The sequence below is a fragment of the Fusarium verticillioides genome, chromosome 6 (assembly GCF_000149555.1).
Source record: "Fusarium verticillioides 7600 chromosome 6, whole genome shotgun sequence".
Classification (NCBI taxonomy): domain Eukaryota; kingdom Fungi; phylum Ascomycota; class Sordariomycetes; order Hypocreales; family Nectriaceae; genus Fusarium; species Fusarium verticillioides.
This window is the reverse complement of record NC_031680.1, coordinates 1,677,517-1,698,710: the sequence shown is the minus strand read 5'-3', so window position 1 is coordinate 1,698,710 and position 21,194 is coordinate 1,677,517. Positions and strand designations below refer to the sequence as shown.

The window sequence follows — 21,194 nt, the reverse complement described above, 5'->3', positions numbered from 1 at the left end:
ATCACTGGAAACATCATCAGAGATGCAGAGTTGCGGTTGAGCACCAATGACAGACCCAAGAACCAGCGACCAAACCGAGCTTTTGATGAGCCAGTGGCTTACGGTCAGAAAGAAATGAAGTATCCTGGAACCATGAGTACATTCAATCCAATGCAAAGGCCCGATGAAAGCTTTCAAGACAGCGCGATGAACACTGAGCCCCCTGAAGATATGAGACTTTCTGGGCAATTCGCGATGCCGACCCCTCCCGTGGCACCTTTGTACCCGTCAGGAACCTTGAGCCCCACCACTCAAGCAGACCATTTTCTACCTCACCAACAGAATTATCCCATGCAGAATGGATTTGATCATGGATTTCCACCAGTTCAGCAGTCACAGCCGCTTCAGAGGGGTTCTTTGCCTGGTCGTGGTAGAAATACTAGCAACGCTTCCCGCAACGATCGTTTTGATTCGAACGATGGCCGATGGTCTCACCAACACCATGAGAATAACAACGGTGGGAATGCTGGATCGAGTCGCGGAGGTTTCCATCGCGGAGGAAATCGCAAAAGCCGCCGCGGTGGCCACAACCAGCGAAACGCAACTGCGCCTATTGCGCAACCTCATACCGGCTCTGATTTCAACCAGAAGAGGCGCGAGGGGGCACCATGGAAGGATTCATGGCGTCGGGATGCAGTTACTTGCCAGAACGTTCAGGATGGGTTTACGATCAAAGATTATGTACCTTGCTCTTGTCCGATCTGCGATTCTCGTGACCGCTCTGTACACATCATTGTCCAAGGCTATCAAGGAATCACTGTTCCAGACATACTCGCACGACTCAAGTTTGGCCTGGCTGAGAGATATGGACATGTAGACGAGGTGTTCCCGATCGCCTCGAAAGAACCAGGACGTTTTATCGCCCGGTAAGTCATGACTCGTTTTGCATTCATGTTGAATTCTATGACAAACTAACAAGAGTTAGGTTTGCAAACTCCTCGTCAGTTGGTGAAGCACTGACTATTGGCGGCGGCAACATGCCTGAGCAAGGCATATCTGTTACATTCTCCGCTGCGATGCGATCAAAATGGACACTCTTGGAGAAAGCACCCACTCGACCACTACCAGGCCAAGTTTCTGGTCAGAACTCCGCCGCTCCGCCATTCTCTCCTTATCCTTTCGGCCTATCGATGCCGGGCAATGTGCCGAGTACTGCCGCAGTCCCTCACATGATGCCAGGCATCCTTCATCCGGCTGTAGTCAATCCCGGACAAGCACATAACAGTCATTACTGGCAACCCAATGGAGGGCAGCGTTCTGTATCTGGGTTTGTACAACCTCCAGCCTCTGGTATTCCATTTGCAACTGTGCAGTCCGGACCCGGCATACAGGCACACCTTGCTGGACAGGTGACTCTGGATCCAAGACAAATTGTCCCTCCTTCCATCCATCAGGCACAGGAAAACGCATCCCCTCCTGCGGTATTGCAGACTAAACCTCCGTCTGAAGAAGCTTTGGATGAAATCCATCACCTTGATCAAGATGTTCAGAGTAGTCCGCGAAGTGACATAAGCAAGTATACTGGGATCAAAGCTCGTGTTTCCTTGCCCGGCACCCCTTCGAAAGCTTCCCTTCCTTCCCAAGGGACCCCAACGAAGCCAAACGAAACAGTAGAAGGACTTGCGGGTATTGATACGACAGCACATCACCAAAATAAGATGACCATTAAGGCGCCTGAAAGCCAGGCAGAAACAAAGATTACATCCAGTCATCAAGCTGAACAACTGTCTGAACCAAATGGTGGCAAGAGCAGTCACAGTCGTGTGCCAAGCTTATTTTCTGAGAATGAGAAAAAAGAGAGGCGACGAGCATGGGCTAAAATTCCTATGCCTCTGACTCTCCGTGGGCCTCGCTCAGTTACTCAAAAGAACTCCATCAGCATCACCACCGAGCGTGGCAGCAACTCTGGGGTTGAAAAGAGGGACAATCGCCTACCTAATGCTACACAGCCGGAGTTGCCAATCTCAGGACAGACTGAAACCTCTGCTCCAAGCATCAGCGATATGTACGAGCCATCTATGTCCGAGAATCCCGAGTCTAGGTTTCCGTTACCGCCAGCGCCAAAAAGCTCTTCTGCTGCCCACTCCACCAGGTCAACAAACGAAGATGCTACAGAACCGCAGGGTACCACTCTAGATGAAGTACAGCCATCTGAGATGCCTGTAGCCTCTCCCGTGACCGAAAATGTCATATCCAAAGTTGAACAAACATTTGAGCAAGAGCATACTTCAGGCACGCTACCAAGAGGCAAAGGAAAGAATGCGAAGAAGGCCAAGAAAAAGAAAGCGAAGAACATGGCACCCACTAGCAACGAATCCAATCACGCCTTTCAACAAAACGAGCCGCCGTCTTCTCCTCGCTCCAGCAACATGGCGCCTCAGCACATGCATGGTAGCAGTGGAGGAGGGATGGGATCTGATACACACCATGGAGGTCTTATCGGAAGTCTGGAATCGGGTTCATCCTCGCCTGTCAAGCGACACCACAATGAACCTGAGCAGCCTTCTGCATCTGGATCTGCTAAGCGAAGTAAGAAGCAAGGGAATAAGTACGAAATAGCTCAGCACCAGCACCAGCCTCAGCCTCAAACCCAACCTCCATTTGACGAATCAGATTCGCCGGATGAGGACGAACGCGGCCGTCGTGGATTTAGAATGGGTAGAGGAGGTTCACTTCGCTTTGGCAAGCAACGTCGACCTCGCCCTATGATTGCTAGCTCAATGCTTGCAGGAGAACAGTTCGATGCTCAAGCGCCACCTCCTTCGACCGATTTTTCTTTCCAATGCCAGAGCCTCCCCGAATCTGATAACTCGTTATACTTGCGCGATCATGGAAATAGCGCAAAGAGCCGCCTCAATCCCGAGGCCCGAGAGTTTGTATCTCCATCGAGAACAGCGTCTCTCATGAAAGGACCAGTTGCCAATCCTAGCGGTAGTGAAGCATCAAGCAGTGGCACAATGACTGAATCAGCTGCCAAACATGACCAAACAGATGAACTGATCCGAGAGGTCCCCAAGACCGGGCACGATGATGCATGCGAGACAACTCTTCAGGATGACAAAGCCCCATCCGCCGTAACCAGCCAGACCCCTAAACGTCGTCGAGCCATCTCAGAAGTGATCCAAAAAGGAACTCCTAGAAAGGAAAAGGGGCCTGCTCAACAAGGAGAGGGAAAAAAGACTCCGGCAAAAAGTTCAAAACGAGGCAAAGGCAAGGAGAGGGCAGTGACGGTGAGTGCCAAGGCCGACAAGGCTGAGGCAAAGGTCGAAAAAGCTCAAGAGATGCCTCAAACACCGGAGAATCAAGGAGGGAAGGTCAAGAAGCCTGGCCTGATTGACGATGACTGGCCCTCACTTCCAGCCTCTCGGGAACGGGCACAGTCCAAGCCACAGACACTCTCGATTTGGGGTGGAAAGACAAAATCTACCCAAGATGACGGTGGAATCGGACAAGGATCTCCTGTCACGAAGAACTAGACTGTGACGTGACCGAGACAGAACAGGAAGTACAGGGAGGACGGAGCAGACATGAATCAAGAAAGGGTCAGTGAATTTATTTCGGTTGGCACCTTTCGCTCTACTTTACATCAAAACAGTAGAGGGGGAAGGGGAAAACGGTGAATAGGGGACATGGTGGTGGGTTTCCAAGGGCTTGCTTGCATTGGGCATGGAAAGGTTGGATTGTCCATTGACATAGTTGGTGATATCTGCCCTGTTGGGCGCGTCATAGTGGTCTCAGGTCAAGGGATTAGAAAAAAGTGTGATTTATGGCAGGTGTAATATAGTACCGTGAGTACAGAGGTGTTTCTTGATAATAGTGAGGTGCTGCTACATTGATATTGCAAGCCTAGAAGCGTATGTGTCTCTCGATGTGTTAAGATTCGGGGTACAATATGACCCCAGTAGCGAGCGACGAGACCATGAAGCAGCTACGAGGAGGTCGATGTTCAAGATGATGGATGGATGGGCTTCGGAGTAGTACAATGCTCTCTTGTCGCATGCTGAATTGACCCTTATGTACATTTCATCGTCGTGATGGCCGAGCTCGAGGTCCCTCCCTATAACTTGTCTTTCTTTTCGCAAATATTGATCAAACGATACTCGTGATTCTATTGATCAGCCTTGACCAAGCCAGTGACGGTCTCTTCAATCTCCTTGTCGGAGAGACCCTCGAGGATCTGTGACTTCTCGACACCTCGGTCTGTTTTGATCATGTCAGTACTGCCGTGATCTCGATGATATATATCGCTCTAGTATTCCCGGGGGCTTCCAGCGATGTAGAATACGAACCGTATCGGGCAAAGACCTTGGGCTGGGTGCCAGCGGCCTCTCGGATCAGGATGGGAATGTTGGGGTTGTTGCGCTTCATGGTAGGGTACGATCGGGTGATGAATGATCTATATCGGCGCAGGAAACAATCAGCGCAATGGTTCCTCAAGCTCTGCTGTCCTTGTACAATGTCGTTCGATCGCTCGTGTCCTCCAATGCGCCCAATTGGACCAGTATCATGCCGATTGTTGTTGTCGTTGGGGATTGCTATGGATAATATGTTTTCAGACGTACCGAAGAGCCGCGCTCTGCTCCGAAGTCTGGCAAAAGAGGAATCGCACCTCGCGGAGGGATTTGGTGAAAGCGTACTTTGCCGACATTATGAAGCGAATTGACGTGGTTTTGAGTCGTTCGTAAGGTAAAACAGACAGAAGCGACGGAGTCGGGTCGACCTTGAAGTGCTAAGTAATTGCTAGCTTGTGGTTGGCAAGGATCATTTGGTAGGTTCCTCAATGAGGCTTGAGTGGGAAACTGAAAGGCGGACGTATAATTTGCATAAAAGAACCAGTTGGTGTAATACTTTGGGTTTAGTGTGTGCGCATAATTCAGTTATGCACAGCCTCCGGTGCCGCTGACAGCTTTTCCTCCCTCCCCCACGTACAATGGCTAAATGGATCCATGAGGTGCGTATCCGTAGTTCGTTCATGGCGAGAGTGAGAGTGAGCCCCGGACGCACGATAACTCCGGTTTCCGGGCACGGTGCAGTGATGGATTTAGTGGATGGTGCGCTAAATCCACAGCACCACAGCAGTAGAGTTGAGTGCAGGTGCCCCAACGTCCCAAAGCTTAGGTTCTTTCGCCGACGTTGAACCTCATCTTTTTGACCACAACCTCTCTTCTGTTGAACCAATCTCCCCTCCACCAAGAGATCAACGTGTAAGTTGCTATTGACTGTCTGATCGTGGATTCAATTGTGTCATGTATGCTTTTTCTATGTGGTCGCCGAAAGTCTTGATTTGCGCGCAAACAAACCATCTTGACTACCCAGCTTTTTGATTCCTGATATTGCATTGGATCTCATATTAATATTGACCGATGTTGGTACTGACGATACTCGCATAGCGATCATGGCCTCCTCCGCAAACACCATCTTCCGCGCCTCGCGTCCCCTCTTCCGTCAGGCTACCCTCGCCGCGCCCGCTCGACAGGCTTTCCGTCAGCAAACATTCCGACAGAACTTCTACCAGGGCAGCGGCCGTCGATGGCAGAGCACTGACGGCGCTCAGCAGCAGCAGCAGAGCTGGTTCAAGCGCATGATGGAGAGCGAGGTTGGCTTCAAGACTGTGCATTTCTGGTAAGGACAAGTCTAGAACAAGCCATGGTTGACACAGATTGCTAATATGCGTGGTTGTAGGGCTCCTGTCATGAAGGTTCGTTGACTACATCATCCCGCGATATCTACACTACGGATGCAAATACTCTGGAAAGCCCGATATAATCGCAATTACTGACCTTGTTCGCCACCTACAGTGGGCTCTTGTCCTTGCCGGTATCTCCGACTTCGCTCGTCCCGCCGAGAAGCTCTCTTTCACTCAGAACCTCGCTCTGACCTGCACCGGTATCATTTGGACTCGATGGTGCCTCATCATCAAACCCAAGAACTACCTGTACGCTCAAAGCCCACCAAATAATACACACTCAAGCTAACAGCTATCTCTTAGTCTCGCCGCTGTCAACTTCTTCCTCGGAATGGTCGGCCTCGTCCAGATCACCCGAATCCTCAGCTACGAGTCCGCAAAGAAGAAGAGCCTGGAGGGTGTCGTTGAGGACATCAAGGCCGACGCCAAGGAGACCGTCCAGGAGGCCAAGCCTTAAATGCAATCAGGCATGGGCGAGTTAGACAATTGTCGAAAGGGATGGCCTTTACTCCGACATATCTCACGATTTGTAGTGCCACAGTCGATTACTCCTTACATAGGGGCTGCTTTCGAAAGGCGTGGTTCGCAAATGGACGCATTTATTGCTTGAAAAAGGAGGGTATTGCAAAGCCATTTCAGAGTCAGGGGAGCTCAGGAATAGCTTGTCGCTTTTTTACATGCTAAATTACCACACATGTAGTCAGCATGTAAAATTGAGGAAGGGTTGGGTTCAACAAACAAACACGTACAAGACATGGCTTGCATATCTTAATTTGAGTGAAATATCAAACCACACAGTGGTTATCTACCTAGGTAGGTAGGTATATCATACCAGCTATGCAACAGCCAGTGACCTTCATTGTCATTATAATCCAAATCCACTATAGGTAGATATCTCTCTAGATTGTTCTTCAGGTATCATTCATGATGGCATTTACACCACCAGCAACTTCTTATACACCACCTATGAACGCCCTGCCACAAATATTTCCCCTCGCCATAGATAGCCTCGGCCATCCATCCAATCATTAGCTGGCCGCTGGGCCATGGAGCGTCAAGTGAGGAAGCAGACCAGTGCCGATATGTACATGTACAGACTCAAAGAAAAGATAAGCCTTATCCCTTTCTTCTAAACAGCCCATCAATTTGATTGTTCATCTCATGATCTCAAGTCATTCATATTTCAAGACCTTGTGCCCACGCCGGGTGGATACTGAGTCTCCAGAGATGCTTGCTCATCATCGTAACCATTATCAATCATTCGCTTCCGCTCATTTCTCCGTGTGTCCGTCGTTCAAAAGCATCTCCAAAACGATCTGTCGACCTGGGAGCTCCGGATGGGCCATGGCAATCTTGACGGTGCCCTTTGACCCTTCGCTACCCGCGCTTGTCGACTGCATATATCCGTTACTGTGTGACTGCGGATTCAACGTGCTTCGGCCAGTCGGTCCACGGACGCCGAGATCGAGCACGCGCACGTCTCGACCGGCGATGATTTGGCGCAATCGTCCGTTCTCCGCGTTGCGCACCTCAACATAGTCCTCGTTAAAGAGGAGCAGATACTGTCCATACATGGTCGCACCACGGGCCTTCTTCTGTTTGCCCGTGTACTCCATGATCAGCGTGCGGCTGACATCGCCGTGTTTGTCCACGTACACAGCGCAGTCCTCATATGTCACGATGAATTCGTTCTCGTTCAGCCTGAACATGCCGAGCGGCTTCTGATCTCGGATGCGGCTGGCAATGTTGGCAATTGCAGGCGCCTTAAGGTCGGGAATAGACATAGGCTGCTTCTTATCCAGGGTGAGCATCTCGACTCCCTTCGCTGTCGCAACTGCAATATATGTTTGGAACAGACTGAGGGAATAGCACTCAGTTGGGAAGAAGAATTCGTCAAAGTCGCGGAATGTCTCCGCGCATCCACCACCACCGGTCTTTCGTCCGCCAAAGAGCCGAGACTTCTTCTCGGTAGACTTCTGGAAGATAGGCTCGAGAACCTTGAATGATGTATGCAGGCCTTCTTTTCGTTTGTAGAACAGGAGCATTCTTTCCTTCATCTTAGCTGTCGCAAAGTAGGTGACATCCTTGGCAAGTCTCTGTGGTGCCCGTCGAGGGCTATCATTTACAGGGGCCGAGAAGTCAGACACTGGGGCGACCACATCTAGAGGATATGAAATGAGGTTCTTGTCGGCAATAAGCACGCAGACAGAAAATTCTTCAAGGACAGCAATTTGAGTGACACGAGTTGCTGGGACCGTCTGCAGTGGAATTGTTAGCTATCGTAGATTGAAGAAAAGGGGGCCACATACCCTCTGCCATCCGCGAGGATTTGATGGCTCCGAGATATAAACTCCGTAATCAGTTCCGATCGCGATAACAGACTTGCCAAAGGCAGTGAAGCTGGTAGCGCAGTTAACTTGAGCACGGCATACAGGGGCGACGCCCTGGGCAGGTCCTAGCACGCTCTCCAACTCGTGAATTGCCCGGTCAAGAGGAGTGCCCTTGACTGCAACACTGGAGAACCTTGCGTACATGGAGGCGGTGTCGTAGTGGAAAGCTGCATCCGCGAGAACCCGCAGCCTGAATGGCTCAGCATTTTGAGAGAAGAGTGCCTTGGCATGCCTTGTCTTGGTTTCGATAATCATGTTGCACCAGTCGGCACGATCCTTGGCTGACGATGCATACAGAGTATAAACCTCGTGACCCAGATGCTTGACCTTGAACGGATACAGGATCTTTCCTTCAGTGTCGTTCGAGCCGGTCGGTGTACCAGAGGCCATAGACGAGTTTGTCGCTGCGTGCTCCAGACCAGGTCTACTAGTGTTACTGCTGACCTTATTAAGTTGAGTGCTGGAGGCGGCCGCCGCCGTAGTTCTTCCCAATGGAGCAGTGATGCCCTTTTGCTTCTGAACCGGTTCGTCGTTGATGCTCTCAGGAAACAGGAGAGGCATGGGGATGGGCTGCGCCTGGTTAGATGCGGTTTCATAAGCTGTGCACTAGACCTTCACGTACCTCCTTGGAAACATCATACTTCTTGTCCTTGCCCTCCTTGGGAGTCACCGTCTTGGCCAGGATCATGTAATGGTCGAATAGCAAAGCATGTGTGTCAACCCATCTAACTCCCTTGGATCCCATTCTTTGTAGGTCACCTTGGAAGATCAACTCACGGCCAAGGTGGTCGAGATTCAAAACAGAATGGAAACCTGGCCGCAGCACGAGCATTCTGTTCAGTTCCATCATTTCGACTCTCTTGTTTTGTTCTTCGACCTTGAGATCGGACTCGAGAGTGACTTGTCGGATTTCCGCGATGGCCTTGGCTAAGTTCGTCTTTTCCTCGCTGTCGGTTGGCATCTTTTTCTCGACGCTGTCGAGTAGAAGGGAGTAACGCTGAAGGCGCTGAATAGGCGCGATCAAGTAATGTGTCCAATCTTGCTTCGAAGACACCTTTTGCTTCTGCATGTCGTCCAAGAATCGTTTGAAGAGAATATTGCGATCGGCCTCCCTTCGAACCTGATAGACTGCGTTGGGGTAAGCCGAAGCATACTCGATATAGACTGATTTGGCCTTGCGAATCCATTCTCGGAACAGATCGCTGAAGCCAATGATCCAAGGACCCTGCTCTTGTTGCCGATACTTGAGCTGCGACAAAAGATGGTCCTTGTTGATTGCCTGGACCTGGTCAAGCTTTCCAAACACCGTATGTAAAAACTTGTCTCGCTTCTCGGGCTTCAGGACAGGGGGTTGCATGGCCCGAAGCTGATCCCTGTAATACCTGCGGAAGATATCCAACTGCTTGATATAGTTTTCCTCGCCAGTAACAATTTCGTGTAAAATGTTCTGACGCTCAACCTCCTTCTTGGGCTTTGATTCCCAGTCGGCCTTTGTAAGACCATAAAAGACGTGCCACTCGTCTGCAGGTTGAGAGTCCTGGGCGAGCTCCTCCAAGTCAACCTTCTTGATGGTACGCGTGCAGTGATGAGAGTAGCACCGACCACCAATCTCTTCGTCGTGGACCTTGGGAGCATAGCAACCAGAGCCGGTCAGTTGCCACAAAACTCCAGAGATGCGGCCGTTTCCAAATTTGACCCATTCTTCATCAGGCACAAGCACACCTCGTTCCAGCATCAGTGATACTACATGTGTGCTAAGAACTTCGGCATCCGCCACATTCATCATGGGAATCTTGCCAGTGAAGAGGTTGATCAAAGCCTCCTCGATCGTCTTGGTCCTTAGATCCATCTCACCTTCTCCCATCTCACGAATCCAATTTTCAAGACCGCTGAGCGCCCATGGCTCAGTGCATCTGCGGAAATCAGAGGCATTAAGCTTGGAAGGGATGAACTTCTTCTTTCGGCCGCTTGGTAGTGTGATTCCATCAAAGGCCGCTATCGAGCCAGCAGGAGTCTCGTATTCCGGGAAAGATTGGTTCGATGGCACTTGCTGATGGCCGTGCCTGGCGAGCTTCCTCCTTTCTTCGGCAGCATCAGTCCTGGATCGAGCAGGTGTTTGCACCTGAGGAGTATGGCTATGACCAGCCAAAGAGATGGATCGTTCGGGTTGCAGGTTGTAAGCTTGATTGCCCGTATAGTAAGCTTCAGGGTTATCCGGCGCACCAAATCGCGAATCGGTACTACGTGAGTATGCGTGTTGGTATTGCTGTCGGTTGTTGGTCTGAACCGAGAGCATCGAGCTGCTATCGGATCCTGGCCCCGGGATAGCTGGGAGGGGTCGGTTTGATAGTCCCGGGTGGTAGAACAGATCTTGCAGTTCATCCTTACTAGGAGACTCCGTTCCGCTCTGTCGAGACCGCAGTGATACTCGTTCGTCCTCCTCATCGAAGCTCAGCCGATGTTGTGTTGGGGGCTGCAAGCCTCCTGTACCGCCGTAGTCTATTTCTGCCGTCTTGAACGCAGGCACGCTTTCCCCTTGATCATATGCACGGGTGAAATAGCCTGGCGTGGGCAGGGGTCGACCAGTATCTTGGCCGGATGAGGCGGGTGGAGATCCAACATCCCCGCCGTATGTCAAAGTGCCACCAAATCCACCCCCTAGCATTCCTAAGTCTACACCAGCAAAATCACTGTCGCTGCTGTGGCCTTGCTCTTCAGGGTGAGTATGTAACGCCTTCGGTGGCAAAGAGTTGATAGGAGCCGGCTCTGGAGAGGGTTCTGGCATAGCAGGCATGTCCGTATATCCGAAGCCGGTACTGAAGCGCTGTTCGTCAAGCTCAGCTTGCCGCATGGCCATCAGACCAGCCTCACCATATGCGTCATCATCTTCCTCAGGCTCATAAGCTGTCTGACCAGTTCGCGTGGATGTCGTCCGGCTAGCATTGTTAGGAATCGTAGTGGCACCTGAGTCAAAACGTTGCAATCGCTGGCCATGAAGATCGTCATCATAATGACCATTCTCAGGCTCAGGAAGCGGACGGTAGCCTTGTCCAGAACCGCCCAATTCTAGCTCCAACTCTTGCATAAGGTTGTCACTCGTAATGCGTTCATGTCCGGCACTCCAGGTGAGCTCATCGTCGACAGGACGACTTGGCAAGGGTGCATTCGTCGGGTGCCGTTGCAGTCCGGGTGATGTTGATCCAGGGTTCGCAGGTGATCCCATAGGCGAGGCTTGTGAGTTTGAACGAGACCCTCTATTATATAGTGAATTATGCTCATTCGGGGAGTAATATGGCCCGACTGGCATTTGCGTCGCGGTAGGATATGGAGGCTGCGAAGCGCTTGAAAAAGATCCTCCCCCATTAGACAATTGGCCTGGGTATTGGCTATAAGACTGGTCATATGCCGAGGTCTGTGCTGCGCCTGGCGATGCATTGAGTGAGGGGCTCCGTAACGGCTGCTCAAACCCGGACGATAAAGCAGGAGAAGCCACCGATTGGGGATAACTTCCTGTAGAGTGATTGAAGCCAGGGGATGTTTGCGCCCCATATGACTGGCCATATGTATTGTATCCTTGGTAAGAAGCTTGTCGTTGTGGGACATTGGTGCTTGCATAAGCAGAAGGGTCGTAAGCCTGCGGTGTGTAGGAGCTGGCATTCGAAGCATAGCGCGAGGGGGGCTGAGGCTGGGGCTGGTTGCGGAATGGTAGAGCATTGGTGGATGTCGACCGCGAGAAGCCTGAAGTTTGCGCAAAACTTTGAGGATTGTATGAGTATGTCGGCGTGGGGGGTACATCTTGGTACTGGTGCTGGTAGCCCGACAGCGCGTTGTTCGTGGAACCGTAGCCTGGCCGGGCCGCCGCATTGTTATTCATGAAGAGCTCATCCTCTCCTGAGCCACCAAAGGCAGGAGATCGGTTGGCGGGTGGTTGAATATAAGCAGCGTCGTCTCCGCCGTTGAAGCTAGCTCGGCGTCCAATATCGTCGTAGGATGAGTGCGGCTGTTGTTGTTGTTGCTGCTGCTGCTGCTGTTGCTGGTACTCTTGGCCGCGGCCGGCGACCGGATACTGCACAGGTGGCACATGGCCATATCTTCGCTGGTCGTCGCCGCGAAAAGACATGGCGGCAGGTGACTGTAGATGGAAGTAGTTGTGACGAGGGAATCGGGAATGGTCGTGAGAATAAATGTGAGTGCCGCTTGGGCTTGGCGGTTCGGGCGTCTACCTCGTATAGGACGGCGAGGGTTGGTGGGCGTGAGCGGGTCGCATTGAGGGGTCAAGGACGTCGACGATGGATATAATAATGAATTGCGGGTGCTGAAGATGACCGCCGTCGCCAACAGAGTAAGACGTAAGGAAAAGAGTGACGGATTTGTTGTGCGCAAAAACAAATCGAGGCGGTCGGGTCGGCTCTGCTCTCGAGTAGAATGAGCTCAGCGGAGAAAATGGATCTTGGGTCGGAGATGGATGTGGATGGGACGGACTGGACGACTGGATATGTGTGATGGGCGGACTCGAGAGCGGCGGGCGCGGAATTGGGATTGGATTGTCTGAGCGAGACGGGGAGAGAGGGAGAAGCGAAACTAGAGCGAAAGCCCCTCTTACTCAGACAGTGAGTGACAGACAGGACAGGACAGGACTGAACCGACAGTGTAATCTGGTCTAGGCAAACAGGGTCCTGAGTCCTCCTCCTCCACTTGAAGTATCTGTCTGTTTGTCGGGTCCTAATAAATTTGGGCCTGAGCTAGCTTGGTACTCTAGCTAATAACCTAGGTAGGTAGAGAGAGAACAGTATGTAACTAGAGCCTTTCTGTCCTGCGGTGTGAGACGGACGACTGGCGACTGGCGACTGGCGACTGGAGACTGTAGGTAGCCTAGAGGCGACGAGAAGAAGGATAACAAAACAGTCTCGCCCTCAGCTGTCAGAATCTGGTTGGTGCAAAGGCAGGGTTTAGCGAGCGACAAGGAAAAGAATAAGATAACGTGATTAAACCCAAGAGAAGGAGACTGTATCCGACGGAGGAGAACAGAGTAGAGAGCAGAGACGGAGTATGCAGGCAGGTACGTGAGATTGGAATAACCTAAACTACCTAAACTAATGAGACGTCACTGATGAAGATCAATCAGGCTCCGAAGCTTCCCCCATGTCATTACTATCCAACCATCCAACACATCCCAACCATTCATGGACTATCCTCGGGAACGCCTTGAGGTGATGTTACAGTATAAGCCACAATCAATGATACAAAAAGTTAATCTACGTATAGTCTTAACGGCCCAAGAAGCCGGCCTTGCCTTGTGATACTGGATCGCAAACAGGTATTCAGTGCCTGCCCTGGGTACAAACAAACACACACTCCACATCATCAGTGCTTAATTATCGCCTGGGGAACCCTGGGGATCTTTTGAATTCGGTCTTTGGCCATTGAAAGTACCTTGTTGTTCGAATTTACCCATGAGACTTGATGGTGCGACCACATCATATGTAGATGGATGGTCTAGGTCACAGGCTCGTGCTCCGGGTCATGACCTGTGGTTTTTGGCGTCAGTGGCCGAAAATGTTTTACATCCCTGATAATTACTGATGAGTACGGATTAAAAGGTAATCACAAACAATCTTCTTGTTTGATCGCGGCGGTGCACAACACAACATTTCAAGAGCCATGATTATATCGCGTTCTATGTGGGGGTTCACTTAGTTATTACTGGGCGGCCTCGCTGTCAGATTAGCGGGATCCAACTTAGTACTTCAACCGTACGTCACGGATGGCGCAATAATAGGTACCTAGGTAGGTAAGGATATTGTCTCCCGGACTCTTGGTATTTTGTTTGACAAGCAGCAACTTCCACCTCGATACGGGAATGCCATTGGTCAAGGAATGCGTATCTCAATTTTGGGTCTGATATTCGACATTCAATACGGTCAGTTGTGAAGCAGCCTACCTTATTATGTACTAACTCCTTTGTTTGTACTCGCCCAAGGCCGTTGGAACTGAATCTTTGTATGAATTATGCTTTGTCTATTGTTAAGTTTGATCTACCTGAGAGTCTCTAATAAAAACAGCAACGGCTGGTGAACCCTTGACGCAATCTAGGTAGTAAACACATGTGAATGGCTCTACCCCGTGGTTAGTAGGGAAACCCCCCCACCAATCGCAATAATCCAAGACATTGCTCCCATCAACAAAACGATAGGGCTGACTCACGGTGACATTCCTATGATGAATGTCCTACTCATCTGACTGCATGTGCTAGGTTTCGGCATGTCGACTCGACGTGTTACGGCCAGACCGAACGAAGCATGCCAGCCGCCTAAAGCCACAGCCCTACAGCCTCCAATATCGCATTTTGTGTATTTTACTATTTCATGTTTACGGAGTAAGGACCCTGAAAACTGGGCTGCTAATGAACTACCTACCGACTTCGGAAATATACATAGATAATCACCCCCAACCGAGCCAACTTCATCTCGTTCAATCCGCAGCACCCATGCTGAGTCTGCTTGGCATTCACTAACACATCTTCTCTCCACTTATAGACAGCGTTTTTGTTCAGGAAAACAGCCATGGCCAACAGTAATTGGGCACATCGTAAGACCAGTGAGAATCACCGAGTCTGCAGGCTGACTTGCCTAACACTTTACGCATGCCTATGAGCAAGCCAAGCCAAGCCGTGAACGTGGTAACACAACTAACTGTCAGGTCATGGGAGTTTGAAGTTGCTGGGCCGGGCTGACTCCATCTCAATGGTAACATGTGTTGTCGTAAAGCCCGAAAGGACCGATAACAAGATACTGCTGCGTTATTCTGCGCAGGAAACCATCAATTCTGTCCTTTTATACCATGGTCCTTGCTCAGCCAACTTCAATCCAGATAGAATTACGCCCAGGAGACGGGCTTCGGCATCTGCCCCACTATTTACGGACCTTGTTTTACTGCTACAATGAGGCTGTTGAATAGATTTTCAAGATATCTTCGAAACTTGAATCTGAGAAAGTGCTGTGAGCACACGTAATGATAATCTCTGACTTCGGTCCAAAAACTGGCAGAAAGTGTTTCGAAATGTGCGGGTCTGGCCTCTGAATAGTGGGGGTTTAGAGGAAGCGTGGGGTTTCACCTCTGACCTCTCGCTTCTGAATCAACGGAATCAACCTCACAATCTGATTCACTACAACTCTCCGAAACCTACTCCAAACTCATGAATCGTTACAATGACAGGTGACACTCACCGCAAGATCTGTCAGCCCCTCCACCCCGCCATTCGTGACAGTTTAGATCCCCAATATGTCGCCTATCATGAGGCGCATCTGCAGTACATCGAAAGAGACGAGATCAGTAGCTGGGACGGCTCAATACGTACCAAGAAACATTCTCTTCCTCCTGGAGGAACAAAACCTATTCCTGTAGGGAGCATTGACGACCATGACGTTGCTAGATTCCGAGTGAGAGTTTACACACCAACAGGCCAATGTGATGACCGAGGCTGGCCTGTCCTCGTCTGGTTTCACGGTGGTGGCTGGGCTGTTGGAGGACTCAACAATGGTACCGATCTTTGCTGTTGGTCTTGTGAGAGTATGTGCTTCTCCTGATTGTGTCTTATCGTACGATGCTTACACAAAGTTCAGGAGCGCGGTGTGTAGTCGTCAGTGTAGACTATGGGCTGGCTCCTGAAAACCCATTCCCTGCTGCTGTCGAGGATGCGATTGACGCCGTGAGATGGGTCGCATCTCGCCCAGCTGAGTTACAAAGGATAGACACCTCCCGTATTTCCATCAGCGGAACTTCAGCTGGCGCTAATCTGGCGATTGTCGCTTCATTATCTGCATCGAACCCAGAAGTCCCTTTACCGACAGCTCAGCCTTCACTCCCAAACACTATTACGCATCCTCCTATATCATTGGTCTTATTCATACCCGTTGTGGACAATACTGCCACAGCTGAAGGGGTATGGAGGCCCAATGCCGAGACTGCACCTTGGCTTACGCCTGCACGAATGGAGTATTATCGTAAGCTTTACTTTGCTCATGATGATCATCGCTCTCAATGGGACGCAAGCCCTAACCTCGCCCCTGAGCCTCTCTTGAGAAAGCTCCCAAAGACGTGGATTGCTGTTGCAGAGATGGATATTCTCGCACCGGAGGCACTAGCTTTTGGAGAGCAGTTAAGGGGGTTAGGAGTTGACGTGGAAACTTTGCTAGTGAAAGGCGGGACACATTCTATTCTTTCGCTTCATGGTGTGATTGATAGAGGGTATAGGATGATAGAAGATGCAGTCAAACACCTACAAGTGACTTTTGGCACGGGCTAAAATCCGAACGCAACTGGAGTTACTTCTTAAACTGCTCGGAGACACATAGGGACTACCCATAGGGTCCATACAATTCACCACCTAAAATACGTCCATTCGACGTTTATGCCTCCCTCTCAATGTCTGCAGGCTTCCCTACATATAACTAGGGGTTTGTTTCCAGCGCTTGTTCTGATACAACAACGTACACGCACCGGACCAAGTCTAAACTGTAACAGCCATGCTCGTGGGCGTCTTTCGGTTTGAATCTTCCACAGATCCTTCACTAATCATGGCATTGCTTTTGCGGTTGCGGAAGCCCCAAACACCCTTGAGGCCACCATCATCCATCTCCAAAAGCTCTCTCATACACAAGGCGGGATGAAAGATATTGAGAACGGCCACAGCAACAACAATCAAGATTCCCTCAAACCCGACAAACATATACTGATGACCCATGAGGGGCCCTTTCCAACCTTCAGATAATTCCGCAACTCGAAACGCACTTCTCCAAAGAATGCAAAATGCAGAGAGTGATAGAGCACATAGAAAAGCTTTGAACCGTCGAGAATTTCGGACTTTTACGATTTTGGGGCGCTGGTCAAAGGCTGCTTCACCGAGAGTACGTTGACGGTGAATAGTCCGAATGGCAAAGTCGACTGAGCAAGCAATAAATGCGAGAATTGTCGCAACTTGAAAGGCGAGTCCCGCTATCATGATGTTTGTGCCTAGGTCTGCGCTTTTGTACTGTTGAGAGGCAACCGAAGCCATACCACCCCCAACGGCTTGAAGGACCAGAGAGACAACATCGCAAGGGATGAACTAAAGAGTTAGTGTATTAGGATACAGGTTCGAGTAATATACACAAGGGCAACGACTTACAAATCTAGTATAGTGTTCGGGAGGTAACCGTGAGTTCTCTGGCCCAAACGCTGACACAATCCTGCGTAGGCAAAGATAGATACTCGCAGCCATAAAGGCTGGGCCCATAGTCAAGCAACAAATCTGAGTAAGAAAGGCATTCATATCGAAGCGATTGTACCAACTCGCGATGCGTCCACTGTATCCAATGATCTCGCAGAGAAGACCTAGGATCATGGCGACATTGAAAGCTGTGCCTCTGCGAGTGAAAGCCCAAGTGACGATGAAGCCGACCAATGAAGCTGTGAATATCGCAAGAAATGCAGCATTTGGTGCAAGATAGATGCGATAGAGATAGTAGCCCGTATCATCGACACACGCTCCAGCTTCGGGATTTTGAAGACAAAAGAAGGGCATGTCAGGAGCTTGTGTCCCGTTAAGGGCAGCGGGCGAAGTTGGCTGCATAATGAGGAAGTGAGAGCAGGTTAAGTATGAGCAAGTGTAGGTACCCAGAGTTTGAAGGACAAGAATGAAGAGACGAGTAGCCCTATATATATAACTGTTCGTTATGCAACACTCCCGTACCTCAACTCCAATGTTCAGTCTGCCCATTCACAAACAACCTTGAAATATACAGTCTACAAGAAAGGTACCCGGGTAAAGGCTAGAGAAGTAGGTTCGGGATCCAGGTGTGATATCGGAGTTCGTCTCCGTCGTATTTCGTGTTTCGCGAAGTTTGCGGTTAGTCTCTGACATATTCTATCAGCCCGTCGGCCCTTGGAGGCCGAAAAACAATATGCATAGCCATTTTGATTGTGGATATATTGAAAGTAGTCCTATCAAGAAATAGTATCGAATGCTTCAGTTCAGCCTCAATAATACAGTTGAAGGATCAAAGGAGCCTTGCATATGGCCCACACACACTTCCTCGCACCATCATCCTGTTTTGACTACCTATCAGATGAGAGTCACACTTTCATTGCTGTGCCTCTTTGGAGCGGAAAGTGATCAGTGTAGCACAGAAGAGATCTCCAGCTCGTCTTTTGAGCTCGTCTTTTGTTTTGAGCTCGTCTTTTGTTGCATCCTATCGTGGTTCCTGGCAACTTGACATATGCAAGTGGGCATTATCCATATAGCGAAAAGCTGGGCTCTCTCAAACCCAACATATTGTAACGTACGTGTACTGCTCGAGATGTATCGCTGCCCCTCCTATAACAGATAAAAAATATAAGCATTATTTCTGAATCGTCGATCGAAGACATGACTGAATCCAACTCTTCCTCCCTTGCGCTTCCACTTAGTCACCTACTTCTTTTTCTTTTCTGCAGAGCTGTCCCTTCTAGGACTCTCCTCCACGTTGGTTCCGCTGGCGCCGCTCTTCGTCACAATGCCACCAGCAGCCTTACTCGCACCGACACTGATACCGCGACCCTCTCGCATATCTAGGCTGATATTGCTCCCGACACTCCCGCTGCGCCTGACACCAGCTTTTACCCTGGCCGCCACTGGGGAATCCAATCCACTTTCAGGTGAGTCTCTTCCCGCAGCACTCTTAAAAAGCTCAGGAGTTGCTGGTCGGTCGCCTGCAGGTATCTCACCCGAGTATTTCACTCTGTGTCTTGTCGTGTTCTTGGGAGAAGGAATTCCAGACGCCTGCTCTCGTGCTCGGTGTGGCTGAGGCTGGGGCGTAAGTTGGGCACCATTGGCTCCCTCAATACTTGGTGTAAGTGTCGAAGACTCGCTCTCGCTGCCATGATGAGCATGCCCAAACGCATACCCTGACCCTAGAAGACTCTCCTGCCGACTGACATAGTAACGATCATATTCCTCCTTTGTATGCTCGGCATCAGTGAAGCTGTCAAGCGCATCAAACACGTGCTGGAAAACCTGTGTATCGACATCCCGAGCCCAGAGAAAGTCAAGATGTTCATAGTGAGGAATCTCGGTTGCCACAGTTTGAGGTGGTAGTTCCTTGAGCATAACCTTGATATCCACCAGGGAATCGCTGCCACCGTAAACCAGAACGATTGGTGTTTTGATGTTTCGAGTCGGGTACTTGGCAACCTTGGAGTATTTGCTGCTTGAAGTGACGCTGATTGGCTGGTGAACGTCATCGTCATACATTTGGAAGGATTTGTTTCGAATGATCTGGAACCAGTGAACCACACTCTTGGTGCTCGTAAAGGAGTACAAATGGGGATAAGCAGCCAATTTCTGGCTCGCGGAGATATTGAGGGTTTGCCAATTGAACAAGAATGAAAGCCCCATGTCGATGAGCTTGCTGAAGATGGGCGGGTACAAGATGGTCTCCCACATAGTAGCGGAACTGAGAATGGAACGACGACCAAACAAGAGGAACAAAACAGAAGGCGATGCCGTTACGAGCGCGTCGACAATTCCACTAGATAAGCCGGCAGGCGCCATAGCAGGCGCGAGAGCGATGAAGACATTGATCTGGTTGTTGAGCTTGGGATGGATGGCTAAGCTGGCGAAAGCCTGAGCTGTACCTTGGGAAAAGCCGATGTACGAGAGACTCTCCTGCTGAGTTGTATCGAGGATGTAACTGATGCTATCCGGAATGTCGTGGAAGGCAAATTCGTCGATGGAAAAGTCCCAGAAGGCATTGGAGGTTGGCGACTGATTGATTGACTTTTTGGAGTACTTGTTACCCCGATTGTTTCCAAACTGTACAGGTGTTAGTCAATGGGCGTGGGCTGCGTAATAATCAAGGCAAACTTACCCAGACGTCGTAACCTCTCTCAACCAGCTCGAATGGTAGACATCTCTGCTCATCCGTGAGAGCAACCCAAACCTCTGAATTCATAAGAAGGCCATGGTGCATGTAGATGACCTTCTTTTTCAGACTCGTGGGGCCGTAGTTGACTTTCTGTCCTTCTTCGCCTTTTCGCCACTGCAGACGATGAAGACCTAAAAGATATCCATCCTTGGTCTGAACGATATGTTCCTCTGCTTCGTAGCCCCAAATGCGACACAGCTCAACAAAGTCTGGCGCGTCTCGTACCTTGGTGGATATCGCTATACGATGTTAGTCCGGTGCTAGTAGAAACAGCCAAAAAGCCAACTTTTTCGTTTACTCTCCGCTCGTCGCCTCGCAGGCGCAGAAAACCTATTGAAGAGTCGTCTTGAAGCTCTATAGAAAAGCGTAACAAGAAATGGGGCTGCGATGTTGTTGTTAGTATGACCCCTACACCGCTCGGAAAGGGTCTGCGACTCACGCAAAGCCAAAGTCAAGACCCGAATGATTGCCTCGAGACCGACGAGAATAAATGATCCCACGAGAGCGAGATACTCGTGACTATTCGTATTAGAGGTTAGTAGAGTAGGCGCATAGTAGAGTAGAGATGAGAATGTGGATGAGCGCCACGCAGATCTTCGGGCCAAGACAAAAACGAATAGGGGAGATACTTACGGGCGAAGCCTCCCGATGAAAGGAATAGCCATCGCGACAATCTTTGTCTGAGGATTGCCGCGATACAAGCTTATCCCAGCTTAAGGTTTTTGTTGTTGTAGGGACAAGGATCAATGAGCGAAGTAGCTAGCAAAAGAGGTTGATAAGGTAGTTCAAGGTCCCCGTCTTGTCCAGATGGAGGTGATGTCAGTATTCAATGAATCACATGCAATTGGGGATAGTGATAGAGTTAGTGCCTTCTACTGAGTTACAACGAGGTCGCACTAAAGTACCTAGCTAGCGCACCTAACGAATCATGACCTCAGACCTTTAGGCGAGTCAACTACAGAATAAGTAACCCCGAGTCGAAAGAAACTCGGTGAAGAAACGAGAAAAATGGAGATTCCATCAGGCCTCAAGATGCTGAAAGAACCCAATGGTCGACAAGATATCCCATATTTTCTTCCATGATACCCATATGAAACAGTTATTACCACAAGCGAGCCACAGAAGACACTGCCACAT

General features: G+C 50.1%; 7 protein-coding genes across 9 annotated transcripts; 3 read left to right on the top strand and 4 right to left on the bottom strand.

Annotated features, from left to right (window-relative positions):
* Positions 1-114: 114 nt before the first annotated feature.
* On the top strand, positions 115-3,515 carry FVEG_02251 (hypothetical protein; the record flags this gene model as incomplete). Its single annotated transcript, XM_018889459.1, has 2 exons — positions 115-905; positions 965-3,515. The coding sequence occupies 2 exons, from the start codon at positions 115-117 to the stop codon at positions 3,513-3,515; spliced, it is 3,342 nt and encodes a 1,113-aa protein (XP_018745610.1).
* A 632-nt stretch (positions 3,516-4,147) lies between these two features.
* FVEG_02252 (NADH-ubiquinone oxidoreductase 10.5 kDa subunit) lies at positions 4,148-4,687 on the bottom strand (the record flags this gene model as incomplete). The annotated part of the gene is made up of 3 exons (XM_018889460.1): positions 4,148-4,239; positions 4,329-4,435; positions 4,602-4,687. The coding sequence occupies 3 exons, from the start codon at positions 4,685-4,687 to the stop codon at positions 4,148-4,150; spliced, it is 285 nt and encodes a 94-aa protein (XP_018745611.1).
* Positions 4,688-4,999: 312 nt separating this feature from the next.
* Positions 5,000-6,778, top strand: FVEG_02253 (hypothetical protein). The gene is made up of 5 exons (XM_018889461.1): positions 5,000-5,243; positions 5,430-5,661; positions 5,722-5,737; positions 5,838-5,974; positions 6,029-6,778. The coding sequence occupies exons 2-5, from the start codon at positions 5,435-5,437 to the stop codon at positions 6,180-6,182; spliced, it is 534 nt and encodes a 177-aa protein (XP_018745612.1). The 5' UTR covers positions 5,000-5,243; positions 5,430-5,434; the 3' UTR covers positions 6,183-6,778.
* Positions 6,453-13,472, bottom strand: FVEG_02254 (hypothetical protein). Of its 2 annotated transcripts, XM_018889463.1 has the most exons (4): positions 12,763-13,472; positions 8,738-12,713; positions 8,035-8,685; positions 6,453-7,983 (listed from the first exon to the last, which is right to left on the bottom strand). In XM_018889463.1, the coding sequence occupies exons 2-4, from the start codon at positions 12,233-12,235 to the stop codon at positions 6,997-6,999; spliced, it is 5,136 nt and encodes a 1,711-aa protein (XP_018745614.1). In that variant the 5' UTR covers positions 12,236-12,713; positions 12,763-13,472; the 3' UTR covers positions 6,453-6,996. The 2 variants fall into 2 exon arrangements, with proteins under 2 accessions (XP_018745614.1, XP_018745613.1); XM_018889462.1 differs by having other exon boundaries at positions 8,738-13,472.
* Positions 13,473-15,004: 1,532 nt separating this feature from the next.
* On the top strand, positions 15,005-17,436 carry FVEG_02255 (hypothetical protein). Its single transcript, XM_018889464.1, has 2 exons — positions 15,005-15,684; positions 15,738-17,436. Exons 1-2 carry the CDS (start codon positions 15,324-15,326, stop codon positions 16,418-16,420), a joined length of 1,044 nt encoding a protein of 347 aa, XP_018745615.1. The 5' UTR covers positions 15,005-15,323; the 3' UTR covers positions 16,421-17,436.
* FVEG_02256 (hypothetical protein) lies at positions 16,411-17,725 on the bottom strand (the record flags this gene model as incomplete). The annotated part of the gene is made up of 2 exons (XM_018889465.1): positions 16,411-17,221; positions 17,282-17,725. The coding sequence occupies 2 exons, from the start codon at positions 17,723-17,725 to the stop codon at positions 16,625-16,627; spliced, it is 1,041 nt and encodes a 346-aa protein (XP_018745616.1). The 3' UTR covers positions 16,411-16,624.
* Positions 17,726-18,055: 330 nt separating this feature from the next.
* Positions 18,056-20,938, bottom strand: FVEG_02257 (lysosomal acid lipase/cholesteryl ester hydrolase). 2 transcript variants are annotated; one of them, XM_018889466.1, is made up of 6 exons: positions 20,691-20,873; positions 20,497-20,576; positions 20,344-20,439; positions 20,001-20,296; positions 18,570-19,945; positions 18,056-18,469 (listed from the first exon to the last, which is right to left on the bottom strand). In XM_018889466.1, exons 1-6 carry the CDS (start codon positions 20,720-20,722, stop codon positions 18,385-18,387), a joined length of 1,965 nt encoding a protein of 654 aa, XP_018745617.1. In that variant the 5' UTR covers positions 20,723-20,873; the 3' UTR covers positions 18,056-18,384. The 2 variants fall into 2 exon arrangements, with proteins under 2 accessions (XP_018745617.1, XP_018745618.1); XM_018889467.1 differs by having other exon boundaries at positions 18,056-19,945; positions 20,691-20,938.
* Positions 20,939-21,194: the final 256 nt, after the last annotated feature.